Source organism: Gymnoscopelus microlampas (genome assembly GCF_963454915.1).
Source record: "Gymnoscopelus microlampas genome assembly, chromosome: 15".
Classification (NCBI taxonomy): Eukaryota; Metazoa; Chordata; class Actinopteri; order Myctophiformes; family Myctophidae; genus Gymnoscopelus; species Gymnoscopelus microlampas.
In genome coordinates, this window is record NC_139952.1 from 25,740,261 (window position 1) to 25,767,442 (window position 27,182).

Sequence of the window (27,182 nt, forward strand, 5' to 3'; positions counted from 1 at the left end):
GACGGACAGGGGGTGAAACATAGTCTTGCGCCATGCCTTTCGGCCTGGCGGAGACAATAAAAAAACGAAAGTAAAGGAAATGACCATTTCTGCAACGAAAGTAGTCAACAAACTATACTATAAAAACATGGGCCACATTGTCAAATAATCTAAGAAAGAGGCAATCATGTAGAAAATAGCCGATCTACAAGCTTACAAAGCCTCTCAACGTGAGGCGTTTCGAACTTGTAGATCGGCTATTTTCACAATATTTACTTGTGGAACGGAGTCAAACAGAATGGGGGGGTCCCCAGATCAAGTACGTTTATTTGGGGGGGGGGGGGGGCGGCCTGAAAGGGTTGATAAGCACTGATCTAATCTGAGCGAAATTATCTGAATTTACTACATGACCATAATGCAGCCTCACATGCGTAGCACGGGGCGGTCCTGCCATTACGTTAGTTACTGTAGTTGCTGTGGAGCGACATAGTTCTCCAGAAGACACACACAAACATACACCATCTGCAATGGACTAACTGAGCAGCAATATTGACATTCACCACACGAACGTGCATTGTTGACAAAGTGATTGCACAGCCGCTGCAGGCATGACAACCACGTTAGCGTTAGCGACATGGCAGCTATCACAGCGCCCTGTCCGTCGTCGCTGCGACTGACTGTGATTAGCCTGGGTGCCAGCCTGCTTCGCTACGTTCGGCGGATTGTTTTTTCTTTCTGGAGAGTGAAAAAAAGTCCGCCGAACGCAGCGAAGCAGGCTGGCACCCAGGCTAGACTGTGATGGCTACAGCCATAGATATATAAACACTACAGCAAGCTCTCTGAGATGCCATTGTCTGGAGACTGCTCTTAGCGTGACACGACCAATGAGAGTGAGCGCTGTAGTTGTTGCTAAGATACGGTGGCGTCTCTGCCCCATAGCTTGTAGATCTCTCACGCATGATTGGCGTAGGCTGCGTTGGCAGGTCTGACTGTTTGTATAAGCGATTGTGGGCTTATTTGGGTGCACTTTTGGGCTCGTCGTTTCCATAGACCACGGCAGTGCTTATTTCTTTCCCGTGACCGATGTGGCAAGAGAAGGTGCAAAACGAACCATCCGGAAGTAGATTGCGAGATGAAATATATAGCACTTTTTGATTATTAGAGAAGGAGACACATGTGAAGGTGGAAAATGAAATGTAGTAGATTATATAGTTTTTCATGAGGGATTTTTGTAGCAAGTTGTGAGAGAATTGGGCTACTCCTGTGGGCGGGGGGCTGATTAGAACCATTGGGGTTTGAAAGGAGACGCTCTCTGTTTGAGTGGAAAGATGAGGCATAGAACACCACACCGATTTGTACGCCTTTGTTCTCAAACTGCACACACTTACTATCAATAGTTCAAGATTTGACAGTGAGGCCATTAGACTCGATGTCTTCTTTGATAACAGGCGCAAATGTGATGTGGCTAATGTAATTAGGAACCAACTTCTATACCCCTCTGACACGGCTATGTGAAAAGTAGGGCTGTCAATACAAATGCCGCTTTAGAATTTGAAATTATAAGCAGAGTTGATTATCTTTTCTAGGCAATTAAACATGTTCCTCAATCTTGGATCTCCAAGTCCCCGCTTATCCTTTTGTCTTTCTGGCTATCCATACTTAACAAAACAGAGTAAGTTAAGGTGGGAGAAATGCTACCCCGATGGAAAGGAAAGGTGATTTACTTGGAGTTTTTTTTCGACGTCTCTTATATGCAATCTCTGTGAAAGCTATATCACAAGAGGTCATCAAGTGTGACTTGTAACGTAAGAGTTAAGTAGGCCAGTGTTCAAAGCACCAACAGTCACAGTCATTTTTTATTTGAACCCATTAAGACCTGAGGCCGATTCTACAAAATGTCTTCTAAATCCTAACAGTTTTCTGAAAAAACATATGTTTCTATATCAGTGGTTCTCAAACTTTTTTATGTCTAGGACCCCCAAAATGATATGTATTTGGCCGTGTCAGCATGTCAGGCATGCCGCAGTCAAACCAGGACATATGTTATCTGGAAATAACATGTTCACACTGTGCAGTCAGTGCGGAGAACACTAGTGAGTAGAGGTTGTGAGAGAATTGGAAATATAACCACTTTTGGTGCATTCTTTATTCATTAAGATGCATTCTTTATTCATTAAGATCCAATTAATAGAGAAAATCTATCCAAGGTCACGGCAGTAAAGCATCCATTTATATGCACAATAATAACACATTCTGTGTAGGTTCTTCTGTATTACATTCCCCTCAGGGTAGTTTCTGCAGTTTACAGATGGCTTCATCTGCATTGAACCTTGCAAATAAACATATCAAAAAAGAGCCAGGTAGTGTGAGGATGTTGTCAGACATTTTCTCCATTATAATCACAGCTTCAGCTGGACGGTATGATCGCATAGTGAAGTAATGCAATCTAAAGAGTCTCAGACTGAGCAAAACAAAAGACAGCAGGTTTTTGTATGAGGTTTGATTTGGGTCAGAGTTCTGTTGGTTGCCTGCTGGTTGAAATGAAGCCAAGCGAGAAACAGAAAAGAGGCTACTTGCTGGTTGACATCAAGTCATCAATGTCATATGGCAAAACTGGCTTACAGAAATATACTATCTAGTTACTTACTATCTAGGTACAAACACATGCTTTTATGAGGGGGTATATTTATCATATCCAGCAGGATTCGTATACAGAAAATAAACTTTTCCAATTATTCCATTATTTGTCAGCTGAAGGCTCTTCGAAAGCCGTTTCAAATTAAACCAAAGTCCTGTGGGGCCAGATTCTCAAGATGAAGACAACAAGTTAACAACTTGGAGGTCTGGGGCCTTTTCAGCTCCATCTTTTCTCATTTCCTCTCCACTGCCATTACAGCTGAAACATTTTGAATGGCTGCACTGGCTGTCAATCACTGACACTTTGGCAATTTTCTCCGGCAGCAGTGCCTCTGGCTTGGCCGGGCGCTCCAACAAACACAATTGGCAGACAGTGTTGACAGGTGAGAAGCCCGACAGGGGGATTGAGTGGAATCGTACAGGTTGGTCGGAGCACCTCCTCAGCAGGAGGGTGAACTGGAGAAGAGAGCGTGAACCTCCATCTGCCCTACTCTCTCCCTGTGAATCCCCCTGCTGTCAGGTGAAAAGCAACTGGTGACCCAAATTTCGCCTCATGTAGGCTTAGGCTAGTGGAGATTTTACAGAGCCAGTGAGTGCAACACTAGAACATCTCTCCACTAGTTGACATAAAATCAACATGTTTTACTTAGGCGGTAGGACTGTCAAAATTGGCCAAAATTCAATTTCGAATAATAATTGTAAAAACAAACATAAGTTCAAACCATTCATTCAAATCTAGTTCATGTTGAACCCATCCTATCTATTTCTTATATAAATATTGTACGCCATAAAGAAATATCGCAGACATCTTTCTCTAAGAAACATGCTCTCTTGCCAGATCAAATGAGAGATTCATACTTAACTTTACATGTTATATTCTGTCGCCTCAATAAGGTTAGGTAAAATAATGGTTTAAATAAAAGCCCAGGCAATAAACTGACGTTTTAAAGGAGAACGGACAACGCATCGCTCCGAGCGACGTCGAGCTGTGATGGAACAATCTTATTATTTACCTCGACATGAAACGGATGGAAATTACACTCAAACCAATCTATTCAGTCAGACTCAGTACAGCCTACACCTTTGTAATGTTTTTGTTTAACCCAATAAGACCTGGAACGCATCTCTGTCATTTTAGATGTCTTTCGAGCTTGTAGATCTGCTATTTTTGGAACTTTGGGCAAATCTTTGAATATATATAAATATTTCTTTTTAATAAAAAAACAAATCTAAATATTTTGTAGAATCGAAACCGCAGGTATCAATGGGTTAAATAAAATTAAGGCACACAAGAAATGTGACAATAATGAAGTTTTACCCCGGGGGACAATTCCAAGTGGAGTTTTTAGATTGCTTTCTTCGGTCGAGTCTGGTTGTACGCCGTCTATCATTACGAAATGGATCGCCCCGGACCAACATTATCATTTTGAGTCAATTAAAGTGCTGTTGTGTGCATTCAGTGCAGTGGGTCTACCCAATCTGGGTTGTCCGTCCGTCTGCGGAGCAAGGGAGGGGCATAACTTGAAGTGTAGCTTGCAGTCTGCAAACGGATAACTCCGTCATCTAAATAGGCCAGCTGCTGTGCAAGGTTGCAGGGGCCCCCAAGGCATTTCATTTTATCATATATTTTTTATTAAAAAGTTAATTTTCACATTGGAACATTAATTTGAGTCTTTTAGTGTGAGCCCTCAAGACAGAACACACTGGGAATGGTAAGTGCCCAATTTTTTTTACCACAATGACAGGATTCCGGTTAAAAATGGCCGAAGTTTCCCTTTAATAATCGCTATGATAATCACTTATCAAATGACTTGGGAGTAGAACTAATACTTTCGCTCATCTACTCCCATTGCTTCATACAGAAATACTGCAACACTGACAGAACTAAAAGCTTCTGTTGAAAACATTTTCAACATTTTGGGTATGCCAACCTGCCGTCCCTTATCGTGGGCATGTTATTATCTTCGAAAATAGTCCAAAGTGACAAAGGATGCGGGCCATAGTGGAGGCCAGATGTTTAAATAATGTAACACTAAACCTTGGGTTTGAATTAAAGCAATTAAGGTTATCTGTGAAATGCGTGTGTGCGCGTGGTCAGGGAAGATTTATAATTTAGTAAATCCAATGTTGCACTGCTCAAAACAATGACAGGCATAAAGTCTTTCCACAATCTACAGTGAAACTTTCCCTCTCCAAACCATAATTATAAACAAAAATGGCAAAGTTCCTAGCATCAAGAACAAAACAAAACAGCCTATAATGTGGAAGCATTTTTCATTTCTTATAATTTGTCCATTTCAGTATAGGCTGAAGAGAATCAATTTGGATATTCCGTACAGTAGTCAGAATGAACCCATCACAGCCTAAATTAAACTGCCAGAACGTTTTTAATTCAAGGCCTATATATCCTTGCTGGTATTAAAATCAAACAATACATTCAAATTGGAAATTAAATGGGCTGTAATGGATTTTGGAAGGGCACGTCTCAACTCTCTTCATTAATTTATTGGCTGTGATTAATTTCAATCTCCTTTTGTCTCTCCCCTCATTAAAAGACTTTTCAACCTTTGCGGTGCAGAAAACAAAAAAAATAACATCTGCAAATTGAACCCAAAAAGTGCTTTTGTCCTACCGGATTAAAAGTTTTGACATGGAAAACGTATTTTCAATAAAGCATGATATTGTTTTTAAATGAAGATATATGAATGCAATATGTTTTACACAAAACTAGCTCCTCTATAAACAAATAACAAATACAAATTATGTCTCCCAATAAGCTGCACTGATTGGTAATTCATTCTTCGTTGTGGATAATATGTTGTCAGAGACAGATATGGACAGAGACCGATGGAGAGGTTGTCTTAGGGACAGAGACAAATTGTGAGAGGAGTAACCAATAGGACCCTGAGGCTCTGACCCCGAGGCAGCACTGGTTTTTAATTCAGGACTGATTTATATGTATTATGCTCTGCAGCACTCTCTAAGAACGTTACTTTGGGCTCTCCCCATGGGGCCAACTCTCCTCTCTTAACTTGAGGCTCATCACAGTCTCACACAGACCAATCTGGAAACCTGTGGTTTTGCCCCGTTTCCCCTCCAGCCGTCCTAAGTCTGCCCCAGACTACCTGCCAACAGCAGTAGCCGATAAGGGAGAAGATATGACAGGCGTCCGACAGCCCCATCCTCTCCCTGCTGTCGCGGGATGACAGTCCATTCCACCTGTCATTCTTATACAGACCGGACACACCGCTCCATTCCACACCATCCATCATTTCTATTACTTTTACCCACTGCCCTCTTCCCTTCCAGACCATTCCCTTCCTTCCATCCATCAGACTCCGTCTCCGATTGCCCAGAGAGAGCGACGCACAGCGCGGGCGGCCCGGGGTGGGCCGTGCAATTGCCTTTCTGTCATTGGCTCCGAGCAGCCTTGAAAACAAACGGTGACCTCAAAGAACGCTTGTTCTGTGACGCCATGCATGCCAGGTCCATCCGGCCAGCAGGCACGGGCTGCAGCGATGAAGTCATCCCAGTTCAAACCAAGTGATATAAGTGAAAACGAGCACAATGGCGGAACAATAGAAGCATCTGCAGCAGGACGAGGGGGGGTGGGGGGGGGTGGGGGGTTGGAGATGGGGGGGGCTGGGGAGGGAACAGATGCCGATTGGCAAAGCTTGCAATGGGCAATGCTGAGTGAAAGTCCTGCCAAAGGAAGATACTGTGGTTTCTGCACAGCAGCAGGCCGCGACAGAGGCACAAGATGCGAGTCCGGCGTCTTCAGGGGCCCCATCATATCCCAGTACCTCCTCCTTCCTCTGTGAAACATCCTCTCCTCCTCTCCACAGGGGGACCACGGCCACAGATGCCAAACCGACAGCTGGCCTGTCATTTTTTGCCATGGAACAACAAGCCAAAAGGCCAATGAAAAAGCCTTAAATTCAGCCAGTGACGGTACAAGAGAGACCAAAACATGACAGACAGTCAACTCACCGAGGAGAAATCTCAATCATTATGAAGCCACTCAACTGGCAGGACTTACGACTGGCCAGCCTTCCCAATAACAATCTCTTGTTTATTATAGCTTCAAGCAGATCAGCTTTTATCTCTTGAGTCTTGATGTTTGCTGCTCGTGCTTAGGGTGAATTTGTAGAGTGTTCCTGGGGAGCTTTGGTGGGATTAGAGCAAGAGGAAGGAGAAATGACTCAAAGAGAAGTGGAGTGTGAGGTATTTGAACTATTCTGTAGAGATTATTTAAGTACTTGATCTTATTAAATGGGCTCCGCTTAAAGGCGTCTATCCACCATTCGAGAAAATTTAATTTCACTGGAGGCCGGGACCTGAAAAGATAATAACCTATCGCTTTTCTAAAAGATAAATAAAACATAAACAACGCACAGGCACGCACACATAACAACTCACTGGCGGTAATGTATTTTCAGAACATTACATTTCTCTTTCCCTCTTTGTTCACATCTTCCTGAGAGACTTTACCCTCCCACGATTCTCTCTCTCTCTCTCTCTCTCTACACACTGCGTTCTTCCACCTCTCCTCCTGTCTTCTACCTTTTCTCTCCATGCAGGTGGGCTCTCCCCTGCAGAGCCGCATGCTGAGTCCTGTCAGTAAGAGGGAAGGGTTGTGCGAACAGTGTGCGATAAGCAGACGTTCCCTCTCTGCTCCATTCTGTGACCCCCCTCCTGTCCGCTGGCTGTCAGCCGGCCCCCTAACGGTGCCTCTGTGTCTCCCTCACCCCACCCCGCCTGGGGGCAGACCACTGCGTCCGGGGGGGGGGGGGGGCATCGATCAAAGGCAAAGCTGACAGGAATATGAAAAGAAAAGGGAATATGGTAGGACGACATAGGACCACTCTGGTTAAAATCTAGGGCTGAGCTGAATGCTTTGGCTCTCTGAAGCTTCGTTGATTGGATTGGGATTCAGATTAGAGCCCTGCACTGGGATTGGGATTCAGATTAGAGCCCTGCACTGGGACTGGGATTCAGATTAGAGCCCTGCACTGGGATTGGGATTCAGATTAGAGCCCTGCACTGGGACTGGGATTCAGATTAGAGCCCTGCACTGGGATTGGGATTCAGATTAGAGCCCTGCACTGGGACTGGGATTCAGATTAGAGCCCTGCACTGGGACTGGGATACCGCAGGCCCTTGTGGGCGGGAATGGGCGGTCAAAAGATTGATCCCGAAATAACTTGTAGCGCACCTGAAGTAGGGCTGGCCACTTCACAGAGAATATATCTAAACCGACATTTAGAACCAATAACTGACTTAATCTTGCTCATGCATGTGAATCGAAAATCTGTTTTTTTTTGGTTAACTATTCTTCCAAATCAGACTCAACTCATACCAGCAGACATTCTAGGGAAACAATAAACTGTACAGATGAACGCAAAGGAGGATCGTGCCGCCATCATACAGCACAGACCCAATCCCTCCATTACGAGGACATAATAAGACCCCCCAGAGTGCCGCACGTGTCTGTCCTCCCACACACAAGCCCATGGGAAACCTGTTGAAACACATCAGTGTATGTAGGGTATAGCAGCCCCCCCCCAACACACACACTAGAGCGACAGGATTTGGTAAAGGTGACCCTTTCCCAAATAAAAACAGAGACCCCCATGCAGAATTCGGAATAAATCTAACGGAGGGGCAGAAGCTTCTTGAACAAACTGAAGCTGCTGCAAATGAAATCCTGACAAACATTGCAGCCAAGTAATGCAAACTAGTAGCCTTCTAAATATAAAAACTATTTCAGTGGGGCCTGGGGTCTAAATCCAACAACAAGCTGATTTGTACGAGTGAACTTTTGAATGTAAACAAATCCATTATTTGTTTACATGGGAAACAAACAACTTTACGGTTCTATAGAATCGTTATACATATTTTGTACAGAGGCATTGACAAATGACAAATGAGTAAATAACAGCACAAAAGTACTGTCTGTTACAGCAGCGCAGTTCCCTCTAAGACGAGGACACCCTATTCCTTCTGAGCTCTGTGCTGTATTGGCTGTCATGGAACAACAATCACATCAATTGCCAAGTCGGCTGGGGGTGCATGGTGGCTCAGCCAGTTAGTGCAACCAAGACCATACAGCATGCTCCTCCTTGTGAGTGTCTCTGCATTATCCTATCTGAAATAATATTATAAATATATTATATATAAATATAAATATATATATTATATAAAAATATTCTTAAATCTGAATTTCTAGTGGGCTGAAACAAAGCAAACATCTCCACTACAGAAGCCATCAGACACACACACATCCATTCTGCACTCCTGGTGTGTCTTAGTTTGCACAAAGCCAATCTCCTCCTCAATATGAAGGTAAGAGCGCAGAACGACGAACAAGATCAATTGCTTCGAAAAATGCACTGAGGCTCTTCTGCTTTTTAGTTGAGTAAAAGTACAAGAATCCACGGTACAGGTTTCAATAAAGAGCACCGAGGGGTTTTAAATCTGTCAGAGAGCAGCGCTAGTTCTTAAAATCTTATTAGACGACAAGTTTCCAGCTGTGGAGAGACATGTTTCCCCCTGACTGGAAGACAAAGTTGCAGGAGGTAGAAGAACAGGTCGTGGTGGGTACTAATTCAAAGCTTGCTTTACAGGTTATACCAGGCACAGGAGCCGTGCTAAGCAAACAGGAATCTATGGCTGTGACGACAAAAATGATCAATACTGACAACGAAATGAGGATTTATAGCATTGGTTCTCAAAGTGGGGTCCGGGGACCCCCCAGGGGTCCTTGGCAGGGTACCGGGGGGGTCCGCAGCTAAATAGGTTAGAATAGCCGATCTACAAGCTCACAACGCGTCGCGATGCGACGCGTTGTGAGCTTGTAGATCTGCTATTTTCAAATAGCTGATGTATATGTTAAAGTGCTCATGTGGCCAATAGTTGCTTCTTTTGGGATGGTTTTCCTAGACCTGGTTGCTTGTTTCTCTCACAGAATCTGGCAACACTGTAAACAGCGGGCGCCTGGGAGCCCTAAGGTTTCCCAGTCCTTGATCAAGAGACACTTAACCACTAACTACCCCAACTCGATGAGCATGTTGGGGCCTTGCACGGTTGCGTCTGCCACCGGCGTGTGGATGTTTACCACATTAGCATGCATAACGGCCTATCTGTGCCGTGGTGTGTGAATGGGAACGTGAAGTACATTGAAAAGCACTCTGAATGGTCAGGAACTGGAACTAAAAATAAAATATATACTGTAAATGGCAGTTCATTTACATTACATGCACACGTGCAACAAAGAATAAAACTGACACTTAACAGGACCCCCAGGCATCTTATACAATGCTTATATTGCTTCGCTTAACTCACAAATACTCAATGCCTCTGAAGGTGTAACAGCGGCGATCAATCACACAAACAAATTGGTCTCCTTCTCTGAGCTATCATCCTCCATCAGGCTATCTGTGACGTACGTGGCCTCTGGGCTGCTGACAGGAAACACCTCTCATTAACCCATTAAGATCGGAAACGCATCTGTGTCATTTTAGATTTGAGGTTATAACCATTATTTTAGCTATTGGCTATTCATAAATAGCAGATATACAAGCACTCGATGCCACGCTACGAGCTTGTAGTAACATTTTGTGCAAATCTTTGAATACATGCATCTTCTTGAAGCAAATTGTTTTTTAACTCAAATCTTTGCTTCTGAGGGGTCCCTGGAACAACATATTTTGAGATGGGGGTCGGTGGCAAAATACATATCATTTTGGGTATATGGTTTTACCCATCAAAATATGTTGTTCAAGGAACCCCCAGAAGCAAAGATGATTTGAGTTTTACAATGTTGTTTAAAAAAAATATGTATTCAAAGATGTGCACCAAATGTTCAAGATTTTTCAAAAATAGCAGATCTACAAGCTCGTAGTACACTATGAGCTTGTATATCTGCTATTTTTGAATAGCCAAAGTATAAAATATGACTAAAATCTAAAATTACACAGATGCGTTCCCGGTCTTAACGGGTTAAGGGCCAAACGCACTAGTGCTTTCACAATCAAATTGTCTGACAGGCAATTAATCTGGGGATTTGGAGAGAAAAAAAAAACATCAGGTTATTAGCAATTCTCAATTTGACTTGAATGAATCAACTGTCTCGGCCCCCTCCCACCTACTGTAGTGGGAATCAATCACCCCATTGTTGTCCTTCTTCTAAAAGCATTCATCAAACCAGCCAACAACCGGCACGACCGCGTGACTCACAGACACGATTCGAGCTGAAATGAGGATATTAATGAAAATGTGAAGGTGGTCAAAATACAGCTGCATAAAAAGTGTCTGCAATTATTTTTAATTTGCCAGCACAGATTGCTTGAATTGGTCAATTAGAATAAAAGAAATGTCTTTCATTATGGGACGAGATGAGGCACATGGATAAGAACTGTGCGCATCTATATTACGCTATCAGGCCAAGACGTCTCTCTGCAGTAAACACCACCAAAAACCCAATAAACAAAACAAACCAGGGATAAAAAGAAGTGTGTGTTTTATGGCGCTCTACTGTGACTTCCCCTGGGCTACACGCTCCTCCGTGCCAGGAGCGCATCAGCTCCTTACGTGGGCTGCAGGTGCCCCTGGGGACAGATCTGTCATGCACGCACGCCGCACGGTTCGGACTCCATTGCCTCCCCCAGCAGGCCTGGAGTCGGTCCGTCGTGAGAGACCCGTGAGGGGAAAAAAGCAGATAATCGTGCGGGGCTTAGCATAAAGTCCCCAGATTCAGGAGAAGTGGAGGATAAAAGCTTGTCACCGGGGAGAGTGAGGAGCGTCATCACACACTGCATTTCTCCTCCTATGTTCCACAGGGAGGGACATGAATGCCCTGAGCTCTCTCTGAGTGAGAACATTCCGATTCTGAAGCCTCGGCTGGCTGTGAGGTTGAAGTGGAGACGATTGGAACGGCAGACAAAATGCAATCATTACTTCTGGCACGGACGCTACACTTGAAAATTCCCAGCGAGCTGCGGGCTTTGTTTCTACTGAAAGAGTCAGCCAGTTCGCAACCAAGAGATTAGCTATGGCTACATCATAGAGCTCACCCTCGCTGCAATGCGAACATCAATGTGCTGTAAAAATCACAGCGTTCCTGGATGACATATCATCCATTTTGTGTGAAATACTCCCATCCATTTATTGGACCGGAGGTTAAACTCAGAAGCAGCACTTTCATTGCCAGGGATGAGGTTCATAATATACAAGTAATTAGTTTGGGTGCAAGAGACACGGAACATAATGAGCTGACATTGAGATAGACTGATAGGAATTTAAGAGAGTGAGTATCCGGTCTCAAAGAATTTTGGTTTGGCATTCATTCATTTTGGGTGGGGTGTGTAGAGGTATATTGGGATCGTGTAAATGGGCAGGGTGGCATGAGGTTAGTTTATAATTAAACACTTGCATAGATTTTCCACACGATGTGTGTGTGTGTGTGTGTGTGTGTGTGTGTGTGTGTGTGTGTGTGTGTGTGTGTGTGTGTGTGTGTGTGTGTGTGTGTGTGTGTGTGTGTGTGTGTGTGTGTGTGTGGGTGTGTGTGTGTGTGTGTGTGTGAGAGAGAGAGAGAGAGAGAAATCAGTGCATCAAGCCCTGGGATAAGACCTTCTGCAGAAGGTAATTGGACACCGTCTCTACTCTTAAATATTTCAGAAGCTGTTAGCGGGTCAGACAGACAGAGAGTTGCAGAGTGGTGGGTGGGTGGGGGGGGTCACCTCTCCAGCTAAGTGTCTGGTACACAGATCAATCACCAACTTCTGTTCCTCTACAATGCTGCAGTAGCTGATGTTGTGCTGTGCTAGCAGCAGACCCTGGGTTTGGCACAATCCACTTTGATTCAGATGTGATGTTTTAAGGAGGGAGGAGGGAGGGAAAGGCAATATCACGCAGAGAGGGAGGTTTCATTCATTCTTACAGTAAATGATAAAGAACACATGTGGGCCCGAAGTCATTGAGAAATTTTGGCAAGGGGATAAACTCCACACTGTTACCCGTTCCACATTTTCCATTAAGTGATAAGAGACAGCACGGCTGTTGAAGAATGTTTTAAAAACTGTCAAAATGTGGGGGCACCCCAGTGGCTCGCCTGCTAAGAGCATATTCCATTAAAAAAAAGTCATTCCTACAGCTGGTCCGGGTTTGAAATCGACCTGAGGCTGCATGTCAATTCCCCCCTCTCTCTCTCTCTCTCTCTCCTGCCAAAATATTAGGATAAGATGAACAGATCATCTGCTTGGATTTAAAAAAATCTTAATCTTTTAAGAATAAATAGATGTCAAACCATTTACAGCACTTATGATATGCAAATAATAACACACTGTTTTAAGTCTATATTAGCCTGACATATTTTCTAGATGTTGATGCTGATGATGATGGGAGTTGATGATGATGATGATGATGATGTGTCAGCTCTACTTGTAAGCTCATGTTTTCCAGCCCAGCTGGTGAACAGGTTGACTTTCTAGTTCTTCTGGCAATCCAGAAAAGGGTTAATTTACCTCATTGTGGTTGCCAATGCCTGGCAAAGAATCCATCTAGCTTTTCTGTTCCATCACAATTTGGCCACTAAAACGCAACAGCGCACAGACTACAGTGTTGATTGGCCAATATGACTGAAGCAAAACTGAATTAGCACAATATTTGTGGACCAAACGTGTCTCTTTGTGTCCTGTCTTCTCAAAATGATCTTGATAGGCTCTGTGCGTAACTCTAGTTCCAACTGTAGTTCCAAGAACTGTGGTTCCAACTGCAAACACATCTTTTATATTATCTTTACTTGATTATTTTGGTAAATGATTTTCTCTTGTTGAAACATAAACCAAAAATAAGGATCTAGTTCATTGAGTTACAACTAGCATATAGGAAAATGGAATATACTGCAAAGAACTAATGGATGGAACACAACTCATGTTGGATGAGTCTGCCCCACTTATTGCACTCTGCCCTGAAGACTACAGCTTTTTTAGCTCGCCCAGACCCTCCGGACGTACTGGGGGGGGTCTAGCTATTGTGTTTAAGAACAGCTTTAAATGCCGTCCAGTAAATATAGACCACTTCCCGAGCTTTGAGGTGCAAGTTATTAAGGTGGACTCCGCTAACCCACTTTTAATTGCACTTATCTACCGGCCACCAAAGTACCACAAGGACTTCATAGCTCAATTCTCATCATTTCTCACAAGTACCATAACTCACTTCGACCGAGCTCTGATCCTGGGAGATCTGAACATCCATGTTTGCTGCCCCTCTAAACCACTTGTCAATGATTTTATGCAGTTAATTGAATCTTTTAATCTCTCACTTCTCAACACCGGCCCCACCCACAGGCTGGGCCATACTCTGGACCTTATTTTATCGCTGGGCCTCAATATCAACACTTCTGAACTCATAGCTCCCTGTCTATCAGACCACAGCACTATTTTATTTAATACAGTTCTACCTCAACCCCCTCCAAAACCTCAACTGCCCACTCGTCGCTCACGCCATATTAACTCATCGACTGCCAATACATTTTCAGATGCCCTCATAGCTGCTCCAACCACCCGCATTATGGAGACCCCTCCCCCCTCCTCCAGCACTGAGGAACTCACCTCCCTTTTTAACTCGACCTGTGCCACCATCCTGGATACCATTGCCCCCCTCAAAATAAGCAAATCCAAGCCTAAAGGTGACCCATGGCTGAATGACACCACCAGAGCCCTGAGAAGGGAATGTAGAAAATCGGAAAGGAGATGGAAAAAGGACAAGCTCCAAATTTCTTTTGAAATGTTAAGAAATAACCGTCTCAGATACCAGGATTCACTCAACACTGCAAGAACAAAGTACTTTTCTAATCTAATTTCCAACAACTCCCATAACCCGCAGATTCTGTTCAAAACCATAAACGCTGTCATCCACCCTGCTCCTATTGCAAACCCGGACCTATCTATAGCAACCTGCATTGATTTCCAAAATTTCTTCATCAGTAAAGTCAACAACATCAGAAATAACATGCCTCCCTATACACCTACCACCAACAACCCACTGCTCTGTTCATCCAAATTAGACAGCTTTCATCCAGTCACTCTCCCAACCCTCATCACACTCATCTTCTCCACTATGAAATCTGCCACTTGTCCACTTGACATTGTCCCCTCTACCCTCCTGAAGGAGGTTATTAATACAGCCGGCCCCAGTATACTCACCATCATCAACAGTTCCCTGGCCACTGGCACTGTCCCAACTTGTTTTAAACAAGCAGTGGTCCAGCCCTTACTTAAAAAACCGAACTCAGACCCCTCCCTCCCCAGTAATTATAGGCCCATCTCCAAACTACCTTTTTTATCCAAAGTCCTCGAAAAAATCATCCTCAGCCAACTCATCCCCTACTTAACCCAAAACAATATCACTGAAACATTTCAGTCTGGATTCAAGGCCAACCATAGCACAGAGTCAGCACTCCTAAAAGTACACAATGACCTCCTCCGCACCACTGATCTTGGTGACTGTGCCATCCTGCTATTATTGGACCTCAGCGCAGCCTTCGATACAGTCGATCACCAAATATTACTACACCGTCTCCAGCACAATGCTGGTATCAACAATACAGCCCTGGCCTGGTTCACCTCATACCTCTGTGACAGAAGCTTTACCGTGAACATTGGCAACTTCTCCTCCCCCCCCGCCAGTCTCTCCTGTGGGGTCCCGCAGGGATCGATCCTGGGTCCTATTCTATTCTCCATATACATGCTCCCCCTAGGCCAAATAATTCGCAAACATAACATTTCATTTCACTGCTATGCCGACGACACACAGATTTACCTCCCCCTGACACCAAACAACCATTCACAACTGGACAACCTGAGAAACTGCCTTACAGACATTAAATCCTGGATGACACAGAACTTCCTGCAGCTGAACGACTCCAAATCCGAGATAGTCTTATTTGGCCGCCCTGACTCCATCTCACAGATCCAAAATGATCTAGGCAACCTGTCCTGCCTGGTCAAGCCTTACTCAAAGAACCTGGGAGTACTCTTTGACTCAGATTTCAAATTTGACAAACAGGTAAATGCAGTCGTAAAAACAAGTTTCTTTCACCTCCGCTCCATATCAAAAATCAAGCCGTTTCTCTCTGTCCATGACCTTGAAGTCGTTATACATGCCCTCATAACCTCCCGTTTAGATTATTGCAACTCCCTCTACATTGGTATCAGTCACTCAGCCCTATCCCGTCTCCAAATGGTCCAGAACGCAGCAGCCAGGCTTCTGACCGGTACCAAAAAGAGAGACCACATCACTCCTGTTTTGGCCTCCCTACACTGGCTGCCAGTGCAGTTCAGAATACATTTTAAGATCCTCCTTTTTGTTTTTAAAGCCCTAAATGGACTAGCCCCCACCTACATTAATGACCTTATAAGTTACCCCCCCGCCACAAACTGGCAGCTCAGATCAACTGACTTGGGGTCACTAAAGATCCCAACGTCCAATTTGAGGCGCAGAGGTGACCGTGCTTTCTCGGTCGCCGCCCCTGTGCTGTGGAACAGCATCCCACTCTCAATCAGGCTTGCCCCTTCCATCGATTCTTTTAAATCCAGGCTAAAAATATTGTTTTATGCACAAGCGTTCCAATCCCCCTGACACTTTATTGTACGTTTGCTATGCTGTGCATGCTCTTTTTTAAATTACTATGCTTTCTGGTTTTATTATTAATTTTATTATTGTTTGTATTATTGTTGTTTTGATGTATATTGTTGATGAAATGAATTGTGCTGCTCAAATACCTGTATAGCACTTTGGTACAACGAAAGTTGTTTTTTAAATGTGCTCTATAAATAAACGTGATTTGATTTGATTTGATGTTTCCTGCAGAGAGAAAGCAAGCGAGAGAGTGAGAGGGACAGATCAAAAAATCTGTCTCATTATTTGGTTGACAGAGGCTTCTGCTCCAGTACTCGTCTCCTCTACTCGGGCAAAACCACCTCGATTTTCTGAATCGAGGTGGTGATAACTTGACTGATTCCAAGTAGCACTCCCAAAACAAGTTTCTCTCTCTCTCTCACACACACACACACACACACACACACACACACACACACACACACACACACACACACACACACACACACACACACACACACACACACACACACACACACACACACACACACACACACACACACACACACACACACACACACACACACACACACACCTTTATGCATCTCTACAGGGCTCCTAGTCTGGTTAAAATCCATTTTCTTTTCTCAAAGTCAATAAAGTTGGGCAGATGTTGCAAGAGAAGTGGGATAAAATTCACCCTTGGAGCAATATTGGACAGCAGCAGCAAAAGCAACCTAGCAAATATTGAACAAAAGGGATATATTTGTGCCAGAGATGCTGAGAGGCGTTCAACACCTCCACAAGGTAAAGACTCTGTAGAGTTTCACAAGTCTGGTATGCTTAGCAGAGATTATTGACTGAGTCATGGAGTTGAGAACGAAGTTCTGCCTGAATGATAAGCAGAAGGCGATTACAGAATCATTTCTAAGTCAGGAAAGTGTTACACAATGCAGAGACAACAAATTCACTTTTAAATGGAAGAGACAGCAAATATATGTGTTTTTTTTATCTGCTGTCGCCTGTAAAATAATAACAAAATATTAGGAGAGAGCTAATTAGCAGCGCCTGATAACGAGCAAACTGTGTCAGGCACTTGACTGCAATTCAGGACATCCTCTGAAAAAATGCTTGCGTTTCAAAACGAGCCAGACATTTTGATGTCTATGAATGCAATTTTTCCTTTTCCAAATTGCCTGGCGTTCAACTTTTTCTGGTAAGTGCAGATCATTTGAAGCTCAGCGCAGCAGAGTAGAAGACACAGAACAGCAGTGTCTGAACATGCAGACGATGGGGATAGTATTCACGTCTGGTGCTGGCGTCCACTATCATTCAGCATTAGCATAAACCAATGGGCTCTTTCCTAGCTGTCAAAAACAAACTCGCCAATCCTTCACTTGGATGGCAAACAAATATTCGGCTGTAATAAGTGATGACATAATGGCAGATCTGACAAAATAACCCATTTAGACCTGAGACCGATTCTAAAAACGCCATCTAAATCCTGACCTAAAACTTAAAATATTTATTCAAAAACAAATGTATGCTGCTATATACTGTACATAGCAACAAGAACCTCAAAAGGGGTTCCCGTCCTGAAAGGTATAGTTACAAATAGGGGTTCCCGCCCAAAATGGAATAAACCACTTAAGCCCTATTCCAAAGTTCAAATATAGCAGATCTACAAGTTCACGTCGCTTTATTTCATTATAAAAAAATTATGAACGACCTACAGTATAGATAATGACATGTCCAAAATAGGAACGCAATGTTTAAAGTTGTTAAATATGTGGAGCACATTTGTGTAAGTGGCTACCTTTGAGGAACATTTGTACAAACATGTCAAACTCTGAGGAGTCTGCAGGTTGGCAGAGGACAACACTACGTGTCTGGGATGTTTCAAAGAAAGGAAAACCTTGGATGTTCTGTTAGACGTCGCCAATAGCCCTCACTGCTGGACGATGCATACATGTTTATGTTTATAAACGTGTGGATCCCCATTACGGCCAAGTTATGCTTGGAGCGCCATGTGTCGAACGACCCATCGCACGACAAGTGACGTCAACTATTTTGTCGGAGGATGTCCGCCAACGGTGTCACGTACCTAATTAAAGGACGCAGACGCTTCATAAAATGTATGTCATGTCTGAATATGATTTCTCATTATGTTATATATATATATTTTGTTATATATATATATATATATATATCTGTATGGAGTGAATACTATACCTTGTAAACCTAAGTGCTTGTGTCTGCGGGTGATCTGGTGATCTGTCCCTTTATGCTATATGGAGTTTTATGGCATGGATTATTTGGCTGGCTATGTAATAATATTACACTGAACAAACTACTGACGGTGTTGATGGACTGTGGAATAGGAGGAGGATTTTTTCTCTTTCCTTCATTTGCCGCTCCAAGCATAAAATGGCCTTTAGTCTAAACCATAGTGGAGACTATTCTTCCTCTGTATTTATCACAATACAAATATGGAATGCAATATTACAGCATGTTCAATGCTAGTAAATAAAACAGAAAATTACAGGAGGGTATTTTATGGGGTATGTGCCTTAACCACCATTTTATTTAACAATGTAACTAAAAAATCAAAGGAGGCCATATTTGAAAATATGACTGCATCTCCCCCCGTCATACTGTAGCTTTGGACCATAAAGTCACATACATATGCATTCCATTACAACAATTGCATTTAACTACATTGTAATAACAGACGACGTCACACTGGTTGCAAGCGTCATACTGGTTGCAAATGAAACCCATTCTGTTAGGTCTCGCTAGGATGCGCCTCACTAACCAACACACAAGAGGGGGTTGGGGTGCGCTGAAACCAGCGCACCCCAAAACAACAGGTTGAGAATTAATTGCATTAAACAATCACCTGTGCATCCAGTCTCAATGTTGGTAAACAAATAATTGGTCTATATCTTTTGATGGCAGTGGCAACTCATCTGTGCTGTGAACAAAACAAAAACAATTCAGGCTTTTTTTCAAACGCATGCACTGCATTGCTATTATAGTTACAGTCCGATTTTACTTCAAACGGCAGTGCAGCCAAATGTAACCAGGTTTGAAAATGTGGACTCAATACAAAAATGTAAACGAAATAATAGAAATAGCCTTTCTTTCACATCTTGAGAATGAGACAAAACACAAGGAACAAGCACTTAGGAATCCTTACAAATTCTGCATAGAAATGGCCTGCTGCCCAGGTTATGTTCAAAATATTCAGAAACTTAAGGCTTCACTGGCAGCCAGGCCATAAACAATACATTTTAAGAAGGAAGCCACAGGCCTTTGTGCCACCACGATACTTTGGACATGTCTGACCTATATACTTTGTTGACTGGGATCCCCCAGGGCTCATGGGTCTGCTCCTTTTTTTCCCCTTCTACACCAAATGTCTTTGCCGAAAATATCTATATCTACAAGCTCACAATGATTTGCTATTTTTGCCTAATGTCCGCCCCCAGAATAGGGACAATGGTTTCATCTGGAAAAGCATGCAAAGCATGTTAAAAAAACAAAGGGAGCTGATCAAGGTGTACCTTAAATCATTTAATAAATGTAATTAATAAATCAAATGCATCGAAATAGACAAAGATAATGATGTTAGCCATGTGTTTACAAGTAAAAGTAAAGAAAAGAGAGAGAGAGAGAGAGAGAAATACACTTGTAATTTATTGCAAATGCTGTCATAGCACCATGTAACTGCTAGAATGACCACACACTGCCATGGTAAAACTGGCCCCAGCGGCCTTATAATCCAGGGCAGAAGTGAATGACCATAAATCTTTCAGATTAAGAGCTGGCCTACAAGAACCCCAGCATAATCAGATTTGATAGCAGGGGGAAATAATTAGAGGTTAGAAGGAATTTGCAACACTTGCCCTCCAACAAAAGTCTACATGTTAGCATTGTGAAAATTATTTCTTAAGTGTATGAACCAGTCAGAAATCAGCATTAAACATTTTGTAAAACATGTGGATCAGGTGGACCCGTTTCAACTCCAATCCCAGCTCTTTGGCTCTCAAGTATAAAAATGCATTGTACCGTAGTTCAAAACAAGCTGCTGTGACAAACTGTCTGTCAGATAAGGAAACCAAATACAGGAAACGCCTGTTCTTGGACACCCAGCCAAAAAAGGAAATCATTTCAAATTCAAACCGTTTGAATGAAACAGTCTGACTATCATCACAATCACAGGGTGAGTGATGGATGCACTGCAACTTCTGGACAAACTATGGGACAGCGTTATGAAAGAATAATTCCAGTGTGTGTGGTTATGAAAGGGGAAGAAGACAAGATCAACTGGCTTTCCTTCCGGGTTTTAATCCCTATACGTGGTGTCATATTATGACACTACCACAGTTATTAGATGCTATGTCAGAGGGAATGGCACAGTCGTACATCATCTGATTTTATAGACCAGTGGTCCTCAACCAGTGGTCTGGGGACCACCAGTGGTCCTTGAGGGGGTTCCAGGTGGTCCCCAGCTAAATGATGGAGATTTGCTAACCAAATGGACCCTTATAGATCTTTAACTCTTGAGTGTGTAAAATGAAACCAAATGGACCCTTACCGCTCCATTTGGTTTCATTTTACGCTCTCAAAAGTTAAATTATTGTTAAACATCTGCATTACTTAATTAAAGAATTGTTATTTTGATCAACGTTAGCCTGTTGTCTCTCCTATGACACCACATCAATACAGCATGGAATTGTGGACAAAATCGTACCCAACGATAACAAAATATTCGAAGTCTTGGGGTCTGAGAGGCTAAATCTCATCAAATGGTGGTCCGTGGCTCAAATGCCGAGTAAATAATGGACCTTGAATATGAAAAGGGTTGCAAACCACTGCAATAGACGATCAACCACATCTTGTAATAACATGTAATAACAGGAAAATCTGGACCGAATTGCAAATTTCTGCCAAATCCTATCTTCTGAATAATCGATCATACTATGATTATCCCCCCCTTCGCTGCACTGATAATCCCTCAATTCAACTTGGAAAATGCATGCTTGTCCAACTGCAATCATATATACATTACACACACAGTATTTCCAACTAAAATTGAAGCATAGGGTTTCTAGCCTCTGTTGTGCTGCACTTATAAGGATGCATTGTGTTATTGTAAGACTTATTTTAGGACAACGTTATAAAAATCGACATTTTATCTTGGACTGCCTTGAGGGGCAGTAGGTCGCATGAACCTATTTGCTTTGTTATTAAGACTATAAACTACCACCAACGGGTATTTACTGCTGGCAGCAGTAAATACATCAGTAGCAGCCTGCTGCTGATGTGACTGGGTAACCAGTGGTGGGAAAAGTACTCAAATGTTTTACTTAAGTAAAAGTATCAATACTGCAATGTAGAAATGCTCAAGTTACAAGTAAAAGTCAGGAAAATTCAAAATTGACTTGAGTAAAAGTACAAAAGTATTGGCATCAAAATGTACGTTAAAGAACCAAACATAGAAGAGTACTCATTATACAGAATGTCCCATATCACAAGTTTTCAATGTAGTAATGGAGTAAAAGTATAACATTTGCCTCTGAGATGTAGTGGAGTACAAGTAAAAAATACTGAAAATTGGAAATACTCAAGTAAAAAAATACCTAAAAATTGTACAGTACTTGACAACTCGAGTAAACGTACTTAGTTACTTTACACCGCTGCTGGTAACACTGGGTAACAACACAATAACAACACAATGACAACACACACACACACACACACACACACACACACACACACACACACACACACACACACACACACACACACACACACACGAAGCTGTATACCTTTCGATGAATGCAATACACATGGACCCCAATGAAAACAAGCCATAGTGCTTTCTGTTTGAATCCTTTTAGCAGACCTTCATGCAGACTGTACTTCCTGTCCTTTTTTTTTGCAAACTGTTGATAAAGTAATCAATCAGTTAGTCAATCAATCAATCAAAACCTTACCATGGGTCAAACTCGTGGATGATGCTCTCGAAGCGGATCACCGCGAAAAGTCTGGAGCTGAACCCTGCCAGCCAGGCCAGGAAGAGGATGGTGAACGAGAGCAAAGACTGCCACCCGGCCGGCTGCGTTAGTCCGCCTGACAGGCCTCCTTTCCCGCTGCCCCCTCCTCCACCTCCACCTCCTGCAGCCTGGAGGACGCCGGCTGCTCGGCTGCTCCCTTGCTGCACCGCCGGGGAGGACGCTTTGTGCTTCCCGTCGCCGGGTGCGTGGTGCTCCGCCATGTCTGCTCGATGTTTGCGGTGGGTTTTTCACCCTCTCCTCCTCCAGCCACACGCTCCCTCCTTATCTCCCCCGGTTTCAGTGACCTTCACTCTATGTTTTGTTTGTTTTTTTTCTTCCCCCGTTCCCTGTGTTTTACTGGAAAACTAGCATTACAACCATAACATCCCCCGAATGCGCACTCTCATGCTCCGGTTTGCAAGCCTGCAAAAAAGCCCGCTCCGCTGCTACCGGACTGAACGGAACGCCGGTGGAGAGAGAGAGGGGTGGGAGGAGGCGGGGCTACGGGGAGATGCGGTGCCATAGACTGGACGGACGGTCACGCAGTGATTTGATAGATGGTTGTCAGGCAACCGTTGTCCAAATTAGTAAATAATATTATTCTGTGTGTGTACCGTAAACTTCAGGGGTATGTTATCGCTATGGTAAATTTAGAACATTGAAATGAAATAATTGTTATTTTTGGGCAGGGGGAAATCATGCGATGCGATAACATACATTTTAACATAATGACTGTGTCCGTGCAAAATAAGAGCTGTATCATCTAGATTCAACCATTTCGCTGGCGATTTATAATAAGATAACTCTTCTTCACACACTGTCTCCATGAAAAGACAACCACCGTCATCATCACTGGAGCTGGTGTCTGTCCGGGGTCTGTCCCTTTATACAGTCTATGGTCTGTCCACAAAGAAAGTTGTCTCTGTCCCAGTGTCCCCTGACGACAAAGTTGTCTCCCCTGACGACGGAACTAGCCTATCGCAGCATTAACCACCCCTCCGGGATATGGGATGTGTAAACTCATCGATAAGGAAGCGTTTTCAGCCTGTCACAGAACGACAGGTACAACGAGGGCGGGGCCTCGGCTGCGGAGCCTTGTTCATTCAAATCTATTATAATAGCCTATCAGGGAACGCTATTGGCTTGATTGACAGAGGGTTTTACCAATGGCCTTCCACCGCAAAGTGACAGTTGATTTTCTATGAAAATGAGTCATTCTGATGTTCATCACGCAGTAAAATCTGCCTTTTAAAACAGTTGTGCCTTTTCAGCTTGCAGAATGGACCAACAAATGAATCAACTTCTAAACAGTAACATGAGAAACTACATCTAAAGAGTCCTTACTGTAGTGTAGGGAGAAATGTATTTCCACACAGACAAGGAAATAAAATCTATAGACAGGTGAAAGAAGATTAATGTTCTTCCTGAGTGCAATATTTCTGTTGCCCTTGGACGTTCTGGACTGAGAGATAGCTGGTAATAAAGATTGATGTGCCTCATCATGATTTCTTCCCCCAGCAAAGAAAAATAGCATAGCATTTATCATTCTGTAAAAGTTAGACTGTTTTATTTTTTTGTCTTCTTACTTCTTTTAAAGGCTTAAAACTAAATGGAATGTGACACCTATCATAGATGTATTATTATTATATATATATTTATTATAAAACCTGTAGGCTACTAAGCTTAGGTTGATTGATTGCAGGCATAGTACACCTGAAATAACCTACTTATATGGCCACAAGGCAGAAATGGGAAATTAGTGAGAAACCTGAGATCAATAAACATAATTTGATCGCACAGGGAGAAACAGAGTTATAATGATCATTATCCCTGTTCCACTCATACAACTGTGTATTTAACTCATAGTGAGGCGGAAAGATCCTTGAAACACAATCTCTAAAGAAGGGCATAATTTAGTTTTCCACCATGAAGCAGGGGAGCCTCTTGTGTAAGTAATTATCTTAATGTCCTATTATTGAATTTCCACCATAAATGTTTCCTCTATGTAGTGGCGCGCGAGCAGAGCTGTTTCCAAGTCTTTTTCAGATTCTGATGACTATTTATCCCAAAGGCCAAAGGGCATTTCATTTTGCAGCATACCCAGTCCACAGACGTGACAAAAAAAGACAGAAGACTCACAGGTAAGGCTGTTACACACCAAGAGTAACAAATCAACACACCCAGGTCAACACAAGGAAACAATGAGCACAGCAACAAATGGGTGGGGGCATACATAACATAATAGAACAAAGCAATATTTCTTATAGTATACTGTTAAATGACTACTGTCAGCATTTAATAGCCTGATAGCGGAAGGAATGAAGGACTATTATTGTTACAGTTTGTTCTCCTAAGAGGCACATTATAGCACCGGCCAGAAGGCATGAAAGTGAATTCATTGGACAGAACATGGTCAGGTTGGCTAATAATGCCTTTCTCTGTCTGGGCCACCTGCACAAGTCTCCAATTATCTTATAGAGCAGACTTTTACAATCCTATCAACCAGCAATTAAATGAGAAAGTCAAAACAATTTCCATGAATGCTTGATTTCATCTTTTTTTTAATATATATATAATAGTCTCACGGACACGAAAAGCATTAAGCTTCCACATTAAGTGAATTATTTGTTGTCCACACATGAGAGCCGACTGTGTTTACTGCATCGCATTTGAGTTGAGTCGAAAACTGTTCCTCGCCATGTATAATGCTGGCTTTTGGTTTATTTATATTCTGTCTGAAATCAATTAATAATAATGAATTACCAAGTTTTTAACACCATTTGACAGTTAGGTAGGTCACGACCATGATCAGACTCCGAGCCCTGGAGAAGACACAATAGAGGGGCCTGTCATCAGGGAATTTCACAAGATAAGTGCTTGCGGTCTTGAGAAATCCTGCAACTATCTGGCAATGTTTTCGAGTTGTCCGTTGTCCGTCTGAACTTTGTGAACACGATATCGCAGGAATGCCTTGAGTGAATTTCATGACATTTGGCACAAACGTCCACTTGGACTCAAGGATGAACTGAATAGAAGTAGGTGGTGAAAGGTCAAAGTTCAGGTTCACTGTGTCCTCACAAAACACGTTCATTAAAGTTTTCACAACAAATACTATACGAGTCTGGATAGACATGGATGTAAAAGCTGAATGGTTGCCAGAGGCATACAATCACAATGTGGCATTCCTAGTTTGATTTTGGGATGGGTAAATTGTAGAAGTTTTCCAGATTGTAGGTATCTGGCCAATTTCGTCTCACATCTGTTAAGAGTTTGGTGAAAGCTTCATTAAGCTGGCCGGCACAAGAGTGCAAAATGCTCCCACCAGACCCAGTAGCCTTTCTAAAGCTGTGTTCACAGAGCTACAAAAGCTACAAAACGACTAAGCGTCGTAAGCTACATTGTCATCGAGTTGATGTTGAAGTGTTGCGCAACAGGCTCATTGACATCATAAAGCGTGCATGTGTGTGGGAGCGACGAGCTAGAAAAATATAAAGGCTTCATTTAAAAAGAACAGGGAAATGGCTGACGGAAATAATTTGTCCCCCCATTACAAGCAGGAATTGTGTGGAGAGAGAAGATGAATGGTTAAACAACACTGCAGCAGCTGGACGGGTGACCGCAGAGCTCTGGATGGGGTGTGGTCATGTAAAAGATCTACAAGAAATGGGGGAGCTAGCCCATTTTGAACTTTACAAACATCATTAAGAGCTTAAAATCAATTCTAAAACGGACGGGGAGCCAATGGAGCAAGGACAGGACAAGTGTAGCCTAGTAATGTGGTCTTGCTTTGACAGTAAAGAGATGGGCAGCAGCGTTCTGAATGAGCTGCAGACACCAAAGCGACGACTGAAGTCCATGTCAAGTCACATGTCATTTGACACACATGCAAGTCAAGTCACAAGTCATTTGAGACAAGTTGAGTAATCCAAGAGTAATCCAAGTCGTCAGGTCCTGATTTTCTCCTTGAATATTAAAATTCTACAGTCCCATCCCGTATTCAAATATCCATGGCAGTTGGCAGTGTCTTGTTCGTTACCAAGGTTACTCCAAACAAATTATTCAAAAAGGTAGAACCACATGCAAAGCAGTGGGCTAAACTAGGTCTGTGATTGTGATGCATTTGGGGTGAGGAGGCATTTCTGCCTTTATTCGATAGTACAGTATAGTAATCGAACTCAGGATAGGATACGCTGTCAGACATCAAAGCCTATGTGGCACGTGACTTAATCACTCGGCTATCGGCGCACCCTGTGATAGTGATACAGTTAAAGTGGCATTAAGCTTTTGCTCCATGAATTTACTTTCAAGTCTCAAGTCAAGTAGTCTCACAGCAGTGTGCAGTCAAGCTGCAAGTAAGTTATTTAACTTATTTGCTGCCTTTGAATCTTTTCTTGTGTAAAGTTAGTCTTCTTGGATCAAATTGTCTAAAACAAACAAAAGAGCCTATAATCCCAAACAAACTGCTTTTCAACTAAATTGCTGATCTCTAGGAAGTGTGACTGTACATTTAGAATATGATTCAATAATGTTCCAAAACAAATCAACACAACACTTGAATTGAATACCTTACGCTTTACTGTACGAGTATGAATCATTCAGCTCCATGATGAAAATTGGCTGGGGCAAAGGGCAACAAAAGCAGCAACAAATCCCCAAATGGCCTTAAACACAATCTTTTTTTTATTCATTTCCTTTCGCAGAACATAACAGATGTGAAAATAATGTGAAATATGCTCAGGAATTGAACTGTTTGACATGCAGTCTCCCACTGATGCACACAACAAACCGCTATAAATAAAGATCACTCAAACCTATTTGTTAGTGTATTTCACATGCACAAATGTTTCTAACAAGGGTGCACATTTCATGAAAATAAAGACATGA

At 42.8% G+C, this 27,182-nt stretch overlaps 1 protein-coding gene across 1 annotated transcript in view; it reads right to left on the reverse strand.

Annotated features, from left to right (window-relative positions):
• LOC311061418 (dolichyl-diphosphooligosaccharide--protein glycosyltransferase subunit STT3B) overlaps positions 1-22,756 on the reverse strand; it is a 140,975-nt gene extending 118,219 nt beyond the window's left edge. Inside the window, exon 1 of the mRNA XM_084080054.1 lies at positions 22,239-22,756. Coding sequence (XP_083936180.1) covers positions 22,239-22,519 — 281 coding nt within the window. The 5' untranslated portion in view covers positions 22,520-22,756. The remainder of the gene's footprint in view (positions 1-22,238) is intronic.
• Positions 22,757-27,182: the final 4,426 nt, after the last annotated feature.